Source organism: Lolium perenne, chromosome 6 (assembly GCF_019359855.2).
Source record: "Lolium perenne isolate Kyuss_39 chromosome 6, Kyuss_2.0, whole genome shotgun sequence".
In the NCBI taxonomy this organism is placed as follows: Eukaryota; Viridiplantae; Streptophyta; class Magnoliopsida; order Poales; family Poaceae; genus Lolium; species Lolium perenne.
The window spans coordinates 92380083-92394466 of NC_067249.2; the positions used below are offsets into that span (position 1 = coordinate 92380083).

Below are 14384 nucleotides of genomic sequence, written 5' to 3' on the forward strand. Positions count from 1 at the left end.
AAAAGATGCAATGCAAAATAAAAGGCAGAATCTGTCAAAACAGAACAGTCCGTAAAGACGAATTTTTTAGGTGCACCAGACTTGCTCAAATGAAAATGATCAAATTGAATGAAAGTTGCGTACATATCTGAGGATCACTCACGTAAATTGGCAGATTTTTCTGAGTTACCTACAGAGAACACTGCGCAAATTCGTGACAGACAGAAATCTGTTTCTGCGCAGTAATCCAAATCTAGTATCAACCTTTCTATCAAAGACTTTACTTGGCACAACAATGCAATAAAGTAAGATAAGGAGAGGTTGCTACAGTAGTAACAACTTCCAAGACTCAACAAAACAGTAGCAAAATAAAGACATGGGTTATCTCCCAAGAAGTGCTTTCTTTATAGCCATTAAGATGGGCTCAGTAATTTTAATGATGCACTCCCAAGAAATAAGAGTTGAAGCAAAAGAGAGCATCAAGAAGCAAATTCGAAACACATTTAAGTCTAACCCACTTCCTATGAAAAGGAATCTTATACACAAATAAATTCATGAAGCATAATGCAACAAGCATAGAAGATAAAACAAGTGTAACTTCAAAAATTTCAGCATATAGAGAGGTGTTTTAGTAACATGAAAATTTCTACAACCATATTTTCCTCTCTCATAATAATATCCAGTAGCATCATGAGCTAACTCAACAATATAACTATCACATAAAGCATTCTTATCATGAGTCTCATGCATAAAATTATTACTCTCCACATAAGCATAATCAATTTTATTAGTAATAGTGGGAGCAAATTCAACAAAGTAGCTATCATTATTATTCTCATCAAGTGTAGGAGGCATAGTATAATCATAATAAAATTTACTCTCCATAGTAGGTGGCACCAAAAGACCACTATCATTATAATCATCATAAATGGGAGGCAAAGTATCATCAAAGTAAATTTTCTCCTCCATGCTTGGGGGACTAAAAATATCATGCTAATCAAAACCAGCTTCCCCAAGCTTAGAATTTTCCATATCATTAGCAACAATGGTGTTCAAAGCGTTCATACTAATATGTTCCATAGGTTTTTTAATTTTCGCATCAAACCATCCGTGTCTTAACTCAGGAAATAGATTAAAAATCTCCATGTTGCTTTCCATTATGCCTAACTAGGGAAATAAAAACAAGAAACAAAAAGATGCAATTGCAGGATCTAAAGGAAATAGCTTCGAGCACTTACAACGACACCAGAAAATAACTTAGTTACCTGGGACCGAAGTGTGAATGCCTTTTTACCTTTCCTCCCCGGCAACGGCGCCAGAAAATAGCTTGATGTCTACTCACGCTTCTTTTCCTGTAGACAGTGTTGGGCCTCCAAGAACAGAGATTTGTAGAATAGCAGCAAGTTTTCCCTTAAGTGGATCACCCAAGGTTTATCGAACTCAGGGAGGAAGAAGTCAAAGATATCCCTCTCAAGCAACCCTGCGATCACAATGCAAGAAGTCTCTTGTGTCCCCAACACACCTAATACACTTGTCAGATGTATAGGTGCACTAGTTCGGCGAAGAGATAGTAAAATGCAAGTAATATGGATGTAAATGAGTGGTAATAGCAATCTGAATAAAATATGGCAGCGAGTAAACATGCAGTGGAACAGTAAACAAATAGTGACAACGGCGCCAGAAAATGCTTGCTGGCGTGCAGTTGATGGTAGTAATATTGCAGGAAGTAAAGATGTAGTAGAACAGTAAATAAGCGATGATTGCAGTATTTGGAAACAAGGCCTAGGGATCATACTTTCACTAGTGGACACTCTCAACATTGATCACATAATAAAACCACTCTACACTCTCTTGTTGGATGATGAACACCATTAATTGTGTAGGGCTACAAGAGCACCTCAATGCCGGAGTTAACAAGCTCCACAACATTCGATGTTCATATTTAAATAATCTTAGAGTGCATGATAGACCAATGCAATTATACCAAGTACTAACATAGCATGCACACTGTCACCATCATACTATGAAAGGAGGAATAGATCACATCAATACCATCATAGTAATAGTTAACTTCATAATCTACAAGAGATCACAATCATAAACTACGCCAAGTACTACATGATGCACACACTGTCACCATTACATCATGGAGGAGGAATAGAGTACTTTAATAACATCACTAGAGTAGCACATAGATTAATAGTGATACAAAGCTCATCATATGAATCTCAATCATGTAAGGCAGCTCATGAGATCATTGTATTGAAGTACATAGGAGAGAGATATGAACCACATAGCTACCGGTACAGCCCTTAGCCTTGATGGAGAACTACTCCCTCCTCATGGGAGACAGTAGCGGTGATGAAGATGGCGGTGGTGTCGATGGAGATGCCTTCCGGGGACACTTCCCCGTCCCAGCAGGGTGCCGGAACAGAGACTCCTGTCCCCCAGATCTTGCCTTCGCGATGGCGGTGGCTCTGGAAGGTTTCTCGTACCGTGGCTTATTCCCCCAAAGTTTTTAGGTCAGGACGGCTTAAATAGGCGGAGAATCGGAGTCGGAAGAGTTACGGGGGCGCCACACAATAGGGGGGCTCGCCCCCCCTGGGCCACGCCGGCCACATGTATGGTGGCCCTGTGGCTCTCCTCTGGTCCCTCTCGAGTGTTCTGGAAGCTTCGTGGAATTATAAGATGCTGGGCGTTGATTTCGTCCAATTCCAAGAATATTTCCTTACTAGGATTTCTGAAACCAAAAACAGCAGAAAACAGGAACTGACACTTCGACATCTTGTTAATAGGTTAGTTCCGGAAAATGCATCAAAACGATATAAAGTGTGAACAAAACATGTAGGTATTGTCATAAAACAAGCATGGAACATCAAAAATTATAGATACGTTGGAGACGTATCAGTTGGTAGGTTGTTTTACACTTTGAAGAAACTTAACACCGTGTTTGGTTATGTGCGAAATGAGGAATTTGATAACCTCTTACCCAAATGGTGAGGTTACCACCCATTTTGAGCATCAATATAGCAGACATTGTTCAGTAGCACATAACAGACATTGTTCAACATGGAATTAAACATAGTAACAGACATAAGCATGCATATTCTTCACTCGTCGATCATGGCAAGGGATGGATCATGTTGCGGGCACCTCTGGACCACCTCCGTCATGGTATAGTCGAAGATGGTGACCTTGAAGATGTCGCCTCTGAGCATTTCAAAGGTCATGAAGTAGCCGATCTTGACCTGATGGGCAATGGAAAATCCAGGCCAGACTTAATGAGGCATACGGTGCCTTCGATGTCCCTCAGCTTGACCATCCAGGAGCAGCCGTTGTTCGTTTTGAGGATGATCGTCCTGGGGACGGTGCCAACGTACCGCCGAAAGACTGTTGGAATTGTAAGCATTTCCAACGCCAGAGACAACACCACTTTAGCAAAGTGGGTTGGTCCGATGTCATCTTGGAAATTCCCAACTTGGCAGGCCTCCCCCTAGGCCTGTTGGCAGCGCTGCCTCCTCTAGTTTCGCTGGAACATCCCTGCCAAAGAGGATGCCTTGTCCACCCATCATCGTCTTTGAGCACTGCAAAAAGAAGAAGCAATTTGAATGAGCATAAATAGAAGTGTGTGCTGATAAAATGAGCAAGGATGCAGGTTAAGCCTCATATGATAGTATGATTGAACATGACAAAAAAGGCCTCATATCAATGAACATTCAAGATAAAGGAATTATCGGCAAACTAAGTCTAGTGTACAAGCAATTTTGTTGCATGTAGGACTAGGTTTATGGACAACCCCTTACCTTGCATTGTGCCACATAACAAATCATTGGCCATAGAAGAAGCATGATGGAAGCAGAACTATTAGGCCTCAAATTATTAGACACCACAACTGATGATATTCAACCAAGTACAAGGCACAAGAAGGAGTGTTTTGCTTTGTATAAGGTTGGATAGCATCAATTATGGACAAGTTCACTGACCAATGATGCATATTTTATTTTTATTTTTGGCAAGACGGCTAATGTTGAAACCATAACGGCGATGAATTCAAAGCCATAGAGTATATCGACTCAGAATTACCTTCGTTCTCAGCCGAATGAGTCTTAGACATACCCTTACAAATATATAACCTAACCCTAGCTCGTTTGTTACAAACTTAATAGTGTTCACCGCACTTACTATTTTCCACATAATAATTTGGTTGCATGCATTCTCTATGTCTCACTTACCTTATACTTTGAACTATTTCAATAAAGAAAAGCCGTGTGCATCACTTGATGCAGAGGCTGGGGCAAGACTCCCATTTTGAAAAAAAACTTAACTCTTGATACTGCTTGTGATAGACGCAGGAATAACCTAGTATCAACTTATTACTAATATATTGTTCTTTATCGAAATGCTATCAGCTCCGACGACTGAGGTTACGTGAATAACCAATGGATCGTACATCCTGACAATGCAACGAATTTGACTCTCTCTATATAAATCAAATCAAGGTTTAAAATAGCGCACTATTTTTCGCTAATTGCACGCAATATCATATTTCAACAGTTCACGTTAAATTTTAGTAAGTTTGTTCGCTATGACGATATTCCCGAAATAGCATATTATATTGCGCTAAAACATTATAGAGCTAGCTCGCTATTTTTTTACAGCCTATTGGTACAACGCCTCGTTAAAAAAAGAAGAAATTTATGTTTATTTTTTTGTGGTGATGAATGTCAATCTGTTGATTCTTCTTCTGAATCGGAAGATAATATCGGTAAACTGATAATTTTTAATAAATAATTTATACTATGTCGTTCCCTCGTGAAATATTGATATTAGGCTTTAAAAAAATGGAGAACTATTTTTGTATGTGATTATGTATGTATGAGTCTATCATTTTTGGACTGAAATCCTTTATTTTAAGACTTTATCTAGTTTTTTTTTCAAAACAATATTAAAAATATAACAAGCTATTAGCACAATATAACGGGTGCATAGCATTTGGAGATGCCGCCGCTATTTTTTTAGCACGCTATTTTAAGATGTTGAGGACCAGGTGCAGTGCAAGATGACCCGTACGATTCAAGAAACGTACGGGACGACATCCTTTCGTAGACAGGGGACACGCAGTCACAGAGCCAGGCAAATATCCTCCCTGAAAGTGAGAACGGCAGGCAAACGTAATTGGAAATCACAAAACGCCGTCCTTCTCTTCAGAAAGTGTCAAGTTAACACTGCATCTCTAGCTAGATGATTTGCCAGTCAAGCAAAGATCAAATAATCGTCGGATTCGGCCACAAGCCATGGTGCGGCTGCACATGTGCACGCTGCCGGCCGGCTTAAGTCATTCGCGATGACCTTTGCTGAGTCCCCTCCCTCCTGGAACGGATTGATCACAAGTAGTAAAGCTATATAAGCAAACACACGCATACAGAATCATCGTCACACAAGATCACCACACAGCCAGTGATCATAATTGCAAGACCACACAGTTTCCAGACTGAAAGAAGGAATTCACCTACATACAGCTTAAGTTCGTGAGATCTGCAGGGGCATCGTCCATCGTCAGATATAGATATGGCGCCAGCTCCAGCTATCGCGGTGGCGTTGCTCGCGCTCGCCTGCTGTTGGTTGGCAGTAACCGCCGCGGACACAGCACCGATCAAGTGGCAGAGGGCCAACGCGACGTTCTACGGCGGCGCTGACGCCTCGGGCACCATGGGTAAACCAACTAGCTCACTCTTCATATATACGCAAATTCAATTCTATACCCTGTTCTTGCGCTAAAAAGCACACGCGAAACGCAGGCGGAGCGTGCGGGTACGACAACCTCTACACGGCGGGGTACGGAACACGGACGGCGGCGCTGAGCACGGTGCTGTTCGACGACGGCGCCTCATGCGGGCAGTGCTACAAGATCGCGTGTGACCGCAAGCGGGCCGACCCAGCCTTCTGCAAACCCGGAGTCACGGTGACGATCACGGCCACGAACCTCTGCCCGCCTAACGACGCGCTCCCGAACGAGAACGGCGGATGGTGCAACCTGCCGAGGCCGCACTTTGACATGGCGCAGCCGGCCTGGGAGAAGATCGGCGTCTATAAGGGTGGCATCATCCCCGTCATGTACCAGAGGTACCTACACATCGATCAGTTATTCTTTTTCTGTCACTATTACAGAGTACAAATAATAATATGTATATATATAATATCTCTCCTCTATTCAATTCCATAAAATGGATTTGATCGACAAATCCGATCAAGCAACTAGTTGTTTTATACTTCTTGAATTGGACAGGGTTCCATGCGTGAGGAAGGGCGGGGTGCGGTTCAGGATGGTTGGTCACGATTACTTCAACGTAGTCATTGTGATGAACGTCGCAGGCGCTGGTTCGATCAAGTCCATGGATATCAAAAGCTCCGATTCGAACGACTGGTTGTCGATGTCCCGTAACTGGGGCGCAAACTGGCAGTCTGGAAGCTACCTTACCGGGAAAATGCTCTCGTTTAGAATTACTATCACGGATGGGCAGATGATCGAGTTCAACAATGTTGTGACGGGCGGATGGAAGTTTGGACAGACATTCGTGAGCAAATTGCAGTTCAAGTGATCACTCTGAGACCAATTTAGAATGGAAATGGCTGAATATAATGTATTGGTGTGTGGTGCTTGATAACATTTATTAATTAGGCACCACTTGTGTATATACATGTATAAGTTGATCAGTTAGGGCGTTATGAGCATCACATAGTATTGCTCGTGTTTAATTGGTTGTATATAATTGTTTTATTAACTTGTAAGATGTATACAGAACGAGACCGATACCACCTAATTACCTTCAATTTGTATTTCATATATATTCTTCTTTTAATAGGGGAGCGTAGCCCGGACCACTTCATTAAAGTGATGCACATTAGGTTCTCTTAATACCATGGCTATCAAATAAACTCCTTCCCACATGTATCCTTTGCCAGCCAGTTTTTCATCTAGCGCATCAATTCAATGCAGTGGCCCCTCAGCCAAGCCGTAATAGAGCTTGTCAAGAACTTCAGCTTTGGTATTGCAGCAGAAATCTTTCGAATCATCTTTCCCTTGCCAAAATTCAAATAATCTACGAATTAGAAAATTTTGTTTGCAAATAAATTAGTGAAGAATAGACAAAGACGAAGGTTTCCAATATTATTGTGTGTTAGCAATGCAGAACTGAACATGCCATAATGTGCTCCAGACCTGAAGAAGTGTGCGTATTTTGTAGAGCTATGGCCTTGTTGAGTACGCACTTCTGCATCTGAATCAATGAAGCTGATATCTAATAAAATCAATGGAGCTGCTTCGAGTGCTAGCTTTGCACGGCACGCATAGTCCAGGAGGCTCGCGTGGTTCTTCTCCATGCCGGCACCGTCGATCGGGGCTGGTCATGCGCGGCGGGCAAGGAAGTGGGTGCACACTTCCCTTCAGGCTGGAGCAGCGGTAGGAAGCTGAGGATAAGTTGCCGATTCGCCTGCGCCGCTGATGTTGCGGAGGGTGCACGCGAGGTTGATGACTTGCCGGCGCCACGGATGTTGCCGGTGCCTCGCGATGAGCAGGTTAGCGCTCGGGCAGCATGTCGTGTGCTGACATCTTGCAAAAGTTCACTTCATGTCCAAGGTCTCTCAGTCTATAAACTAATCCTGGTAGAGGAACCGTATGTGATCTTAGGAACACAACTTGCAGCCAACCTAGAGATCTGAGGAACGTATAAACTTGCATTAAAGCTTTGCTGTCAGCTGTGCTTTTAGCCCTTTTACCCACCCACCTCTTTCTCTTTTTCACATTCAGATTTTCAGAGAGTAGGTTCAGAGGAGATGCAGCCATGAGCTTGTAGCATCCATGTCGATTCCCTCCGGAGATGGCCAAGAGGCGTGAGGCTAACTGGCTGACCTGCGGGCAAGGTGGTGCTTCAGTCTGGAGTCAAGCGGCAGCGGCATAGATGGAGTGGCAGCACGTTGATTTGGGGCAAATCGACACGGCAGCGTTTCTCCCTGTCGACGTCTACTTGGCAGCCGTGGCGCGCAACGGCTGGTCGACAGCCACCTGACGCCCCTGTTGGTTTCTGCATGTTTTGCGTACCCGACTACCCGCACCATTGGCGGACGACGTACACGAGCTGTCGAGCATGCATTGTAGCAACACCAGCATGGGCACGACCGAGGCGGGGCGGCAACGGCAAACCGCGAGCAGCTGTCGGGCGGGAATCACCGCCGTCTGGCCGCGACGCTCAGCCAACGCCGGGAAATCCAGGGGTGGCGATCCGGGGAGGGTTCGCGGCTTAGGTCGAAGAAAGGGATTTTTCTAGCGGATCAATCAGCACACCTGGTCAAACTTATAGCGATGGATGATTAGATGTGCTAGTGCCTGACTCTTCCTTGGACCACGGCGAAGAAGTTATCGGGGAATACACGTCCGGTTCTCGTACGACAAAGAACATAACGAGAGGTTTTTTTTAGCGATCGGTCATTGATTGAATTAGCGATCGAAGGACAGACGGACGAAACGCTTTGACCGTACCAACCGGACGAAACCAAGGAAACCCTTTTCCCTTTATTATTAGGTATAGACTAGGATAATGCCCGCGCGTTGCTGCGGATGAACGAAATATGTTCACTTCAAAAATAGAAAACAAAAAAAGAATTATTTATCAATATGCCAGAATAAACTAAACTGCATCACTTCTGCGTAAATTATAAAGTATGTAAGATAACCGCATATAAAGAAAAACAAACCTAAAGATATAAGGCAGACCCATGAGCTGGACCAGGATTACTTTAGATGAAGCTCCAATCACAAAAATTAGTTGGATCACATGGACACAGTGCCACCGACCTTTGGCCGCAACTCCTCTTACCCCATCTTGAAGAAAAAGTTCGTAGGTGACAGAACACCGAAAATTGACTTTTCATCGTACCATCCATCGGTATTACAGGTCGCAGGCGCAGGCTAATTTTGATCACGATCGGCAAGCAATATACACGCCGGGCGTCTTTGCTGGCTTCACTGCGTGAGCACCTGCCATCCCGTGGGCAGACACAGTATTAAGATTCGAACAGCTTGCAGTTCTTCCGTCATCCGTCTTCTTTCCTTTCAATTGTGCATCATGCAAGGCCAACAATCCCTCCTTTCTCAATGTGCAGGACATGCAACCTTAATCCTTCTTTCCTTTTAATTTCATAACCGGCAGCGTGCAGGTCTACCTTGTATGTAGAGGATCTAGACGTGGCTCTTTCCCATTGTATTGCTGCTTGTTTCTACGGAACTGTGGAACGTATATGAACAGGTAGAATGCAGTACAAAGGAGCGGGGTGGGACTATTTTAGTCAATGCGTCCACTCAAGTGCACCGTATCTCCCGTGGCCCTGGGCGGTCTTGAGTTCAATCCAAAAGGCTATTTACCTGTCTCGCAGCCCATAAGAGAAGATTGTTTCCGTTCGTGCAGTTGCGTGTCTATACATGAAAATACCAGGCCGTCCGGCCCACACGACGTTCAGACGTTCCGGTCCACACGTTCTGATCCACGTTCGAAGACGAAGCTGCCACATTTCTTCTTCCTTGCAACGCGAGAAAAGGGATCAGCAAGTGCGCCGGCGTCCTAGCCATGGAGGTCTGAGCTCGGGCGTGACGCGGCTGACGCTGGCGGCAGGGTCCTGTACGACGGAGGTCTTCGAGGGCCTTCCTGGCGACGGGAGACGCGCAGGAGGTGCGCTGGCGGCGGCGGGAGACGCGGGCAGAACGATTGCTCGCGGCGGCGGCCAGGCCAGAGGGGCGCAGAGGTGTTTCTCGCGGCGGGGACCTGGCCGGAGGCTGGCCGATGGCGGGAGGCGCGCGTAGCGGCGAGGCGGAACGCGCGGGGCCGCGGGATGTGCGGGCGGAGGAAGTTGCGCATGTCTCGCGGCGGCGGCGCGGCGTGCAGATGCGTAGCGACGCTGCTGCGCGGGATGCGGGTCGTCGGAGCGGCGCCTCTGCACGCTCGATGGCGTCGCGCGCGGCCTGGAGCGTCCGCCCCTGCAGACGCCGACGGCACCAGCGTTTGTTCGTTTGGTTGCTTCGAAAAAAAAAGAGAACGAACCGGTATATGGCAGCAGTAGTATTAAGGGATTTGGTGGGAGGGCAAAACGGTCCCAAAAAAAGCGTTGACGAAAATTTTGGCAGAAATTTTGGTTAGACGGACCAAACCAAGGAAACGTTAGTTCCTTTATTATTAGGTATAGATTACAACTCAAGGATTGCATAGATTGGCAACGTGGATTGACCAACGAAATGGAGAAAATGAAAGGTGTCTAAACATCTGTTGACTGCCAAAACCCACCGGCGGGCAGCGACGGTCAACACTGTAGAGCCGGGAACAACCTAGAGCTGCGGCTGGCTGAGGTCCCTCCGAGCGACGGCCCGCAAAGCACTTCTGGTCACACGTCCGATGCTGAGTGCAAGGGCGTGCCACCTGACCTATACCTGGTCAGGAAGGTGATGGAGATGCCTCGCTTAGTTTCCTGCATGGCATACACGTAAACATTAAATACGAGCCTCGATCGGCTCTCAGGTTATCCTGTGAATCGGCTCAAGGAGCCGATCCACCCATGATTCGTACGGGGTGCACGAATATATGGTGGTCCTGCTTGATCAAGATAAAGCTAATTAGATCTACGACGATTTAGGGTTTTCACCGCATAATCGGATCATCCTACTCCAGGTTGGGCCTCGCGGCCACGCACGGTGATCGTAAGCCGATCCTAAACAAGGCCTAAAAACCAACACGAAGTTGATCCCCGGAACATCCTGTTTAGGACTTGCGAATGACACCCTACGTGCCGCTGGATCCTCCCCCCCTTTGTAAGGCCTAACTATTGCAGATATTAAACTAATCCTTGTAGAACAAGGAGCAACCGTAACGGATCAGATCTACTAAATAATGATCAAGCGGGGTGCCGCCCCCACACCTAAGATAGGTGTGAGGGCGGCTAGATATGCAAGGGTTGCACTACGCTAGCATGTTACGCGAAGAACTATGCTAACCCTAACAAATCTATGATAACTACGTTGCTCGCCATCAACAAGGCTTCAGTACGAGCAACGCATGAACAACGTGGAGCTTGTGCTGCCTAGATCGCAAGATGCGATCTAGGCAGCATGTCGCTTACCGGATAGAAACCCTCGAGACGAAGGAGTTGGCGATGCGCCGAGATTGGTTTGTTTGGTTGAACGTGTGTTGTTGTTTATTCCATAAACCCTAGATACATATTTATAGTCCAAGGGACTTTCTAATTCAGGCGTGCACCTAACCGTGCACGGGTAAAACTCTAACTTCTAACTTAAGATACGATCTAATAAATTACAGATACAAGGGCAAACTAGCCCAAACTTGGTACACAAGGCCGATTCACGTATTTCTTCCATATACATATCTTCAAGCCCATCTTGATCGTGGCCCACTTCTGACTCGGTCAAATTCTGGTGATAACACATGCCCCCCTGGTTTTGGAAATGACATTTCCAAAATCATTACGCTTTCTATCGTCGGGTCATGTCGTGGCAGAGCAGAACCGTTGCAGCATTCTTCATCATGATGCCCTGTCTTCTCAACTGTTCTGCGTAATCTGACCGTTGTCTTTGGGTACTGCCTCCTCGAAAACTGCTGTGGCATTGAATTTTTTTTCACCATAGCCCCTTTTATTTAACCGCTCCGAGCAGTTTGCCACTTCATCATCCTGCTCTGTTCTGGCCATCGGCACCAAAAAAACCCCCAATCTCCCATAGCCATGTCTTCCTCTTCCTCCTCTTCCTCGTCGGTCTTCCATGACTCCTCCTCCGAGCTTTCCTACGGGTCCTCCTCCTCCCGCGAGACGCCACCGGACATCCGCGCCCCAGAAGAATGGGACCTGGAAGACCACGCTTCCTCCATCTGGTCCGAAGACGACCAGTCCCTGACCAGCGGGGATGAAGATCTTCAATTCCTTGCCGTCGGGGAACTGGAGTCGGAAAGCGAGGACGACCGGTTCCCCTGGGATGGCTGCCCCACCTCTGAAGAAGAGGAAGAGGAAGACGACGACGACGACGACGACTCCCTCGAGGGCTACCCGCCGGCGAAACGCCTCCGCATGTGGTGGGACGACGACAGCAGCGACGATGAAGACGGAGATGAAGCTCCCGTAGAGGGCTATGGGAGTAGCGACGAGGAACCCATCGGCAGCAGTGCCGATAAGAGTTCCGAGGATGACGACGAGGGAAGCGATGGCCCGTAGATTAGGATCTACTAGTGTAGGCCTAGCAGTAGTAGATTGGTCAATAGACCCTTCTTCTGTTCTTCCTTCTTTGAGCAATCGGCTCTTTCTTTGTAAGAAATCCTGTTTATGAATGAAGAAGTTTCCCCAATTCGACTTTGCCGATCTCTTTTAACCGATTCTTAATGAGCTGATGGCAACGCATCGGTCTCTCATAATCCGCCCTTCCTTTCTTTGACAACGGGGAGACTGCAATCTTGGTCAAGCTCAAAAAGCCAATGTCAGCGCATCAAGCCTTCATGAACTATCCTTCGTTCTTTCGAACAATGAGTTTGAGTTCCGCCGGATCACCACCCTTGACGAAAATCGCGGCGCAGGACCAGCCGATGACCACCAATCGGCCTTCAAAAACAGAGCACCCACCAGGCCAGCTGCCCCCCGAGTCTCAGTCGAGGCGAGAATACCGGCGAGGACGCATAGGTCGCTGACCAGCTTTCTTCTACTGAACGTCGACGTTGATGTAAACCTTGAGCACATAGCCAGTAGGTCTTGGTCTTGTGTAACTGTACTAGAGTCGATGGCTGCGCATCGGCTTCGCTTCTTGCGCAATTTTTTTTTTATTTTGGCCGATTTTTCTTAATCGGCCCCCAATGTTTCACTGCACGCATGTTTACACACATTTATCTGCACATGTTCATCTGACTGTATGCCCCCCGAGCCGAATCTGCCAAATGACTGCAGATATCGGCTTCTATGGTTAGTCAGGGCACTGCACTTGCACGTTGGCTCCGTAAGGATTCATGCTGACTTTCATCTGCCGACGTGGCCGCTGCCCAGTGGATCGTTGCTGAACACAAGCAGAATATGTGCTGAATATGTGGTGAACATAATTTTGGCCGATTGCTGGAATCGGCCTCCATATCCATTGGAGCGCTGACTGAAGGTTCTGTAATGCTCCTTCATAATTTATGGGGCCGATCACAAGGATCAGCCTCGCCTTGTTTGCTCATTGGTGTGTTCTTGCTACTCGGTCAGGCTGGATAAAACCAACCCAACCTCTGACTTTATGCGCTTGCCGTCGTCCACCTTGAGTGCATCGTATAATCGTGGAGCACTAAGCTCCGTCGGAAGGACGAGCACCATGTTTGTGCCAGCCGATGTTTCATCATCGGCTTTCTTTTGCTTGGGACGCCACTCCATTCTCCGTGGACGACCCTCTTCATCCAGGGTTCGCTGAACCTTTGCAGCCAGATCAGGCCGTGCCTTCCTTAGCGTATGCAAGTATAACCTTTCGGCTTCCTCCAGGCCGCGCAATCGCTGAACCCTGCGCTTTTGTGAACGGCTGAGTCCGTCAGGGCACCACCTTGGGCGGTGGTACCTGTCTTCTTCCTCTTCTTGTCCCTCGTCTTCGGAATCCTCGAGATCTGCCCACCGAGGGGACTCAGCACGTTTGCTTTGTGGTGGGAGAGGCCCTAAGCGCCTGAACACAGACACATTGGCTGCCTCCTTCTTCTTCTGGTTGCATTCTGGGCAATTGCCGATTGTGGGCAATCGGCTCATTCCTGAATCCCAGCAGTGTCTGAAGAAGGGGCAGTCCCAGTGCCTGGCGTTGTCATCTTGCTCCCCTGGTCCTTCCGTGGCACGGCGCTCGTGCTCCTCCTCATCGCGATCATGCCGACGATGTCTTCTGGCTACTCTAGCCAGACGATCTCCTTCATCATCATAACTGGACCGTCGGCGTTGGTCATACTGACTCACATATTTGTTGAGGAGGTGATCAGAGAGGGGTCGCTGATATCTTATGCTCTTCACCTCTCCCTCTGTGACGTAGCGCTTGCCATCATGACGGAGCCGATCGCGTGGAGCGGCCTCCTCTGTGTCCTTGCTACGAGAGCAGCTGCCCTCGTCTCCATCTTTGCCAGAGTGGTTCCCAGGTCCTACCGTGTTGATGCTGAACGAGGATCCTGGCTGGCAACCTTCAGGGTAAGTGCACTCCACCATGTTAACGGCGGGAAAGGGCTGGGTGTCGACCTTCATGGCGTACTGGTTGAAAATTAGGCGCCCTTTTTCAATCGCCGCTTGGATGTGCTGACGCCATACCCTGCAGTCGTTGGTGGCATGGGAGAGCGAGTTGTGCCATTTGCAGTATGGCTTTCCGTTCAGCT

The 14384-nt window shown here is 47.2% G+C and overlaps 1 protein-coding gene across 1 annotated transcript; it reads left to right on the forward strand.

The window, feature by feature from the left end:
* The first annotated feature begins 5432 nt into the window (after window positions 1-5432).
* On the forward strand, window positions 5433-6695 carry LOC127295721 (expansin-A24). Its single transcript, XM_051325708.2, has 3 exons — window positions 5433-5692; window positions 5778-6102; window positions 6266-6695. The coding sequence occupies exons 1-3, from the start codon at window positions 5548-5550 to the stop codon at window positions 6576-6578; spliced, it is 783 nt and encodes a 260-aa protein (XP_051181668.1). The 5' UTR covers window positions 5433-5547; the 3' UTR covers window positions 6579-6695.
* Window positions 6696-14384: the final 7689 nt, after the last annotated feature.

Bases quoted from the DNA above. Each gene is read 5' to 3' on its own strand.
- LOC127295721 (XM_051325708.2), top strand. From the start codon at position 5,548: ATGGCGCCAGCTCCAGCTATCGCGGTGGCGTTGCTCGCGCTCGCCTGC. The intron at 5,693-5,777 runs GTAAACCAACTA...CGCGAAACGCAG, and splicing joins TGACGCCTCGGGCACCATGG to GCGGAGCGTGCGGGTACGAC. The intron at 6,103-6,265 runs GTACCTACACAT...TGAATTGGACAG, and splicing joins ATCCCCGTCATGTACCAGAG to GGTTCCATGCGTGAGGAAGG.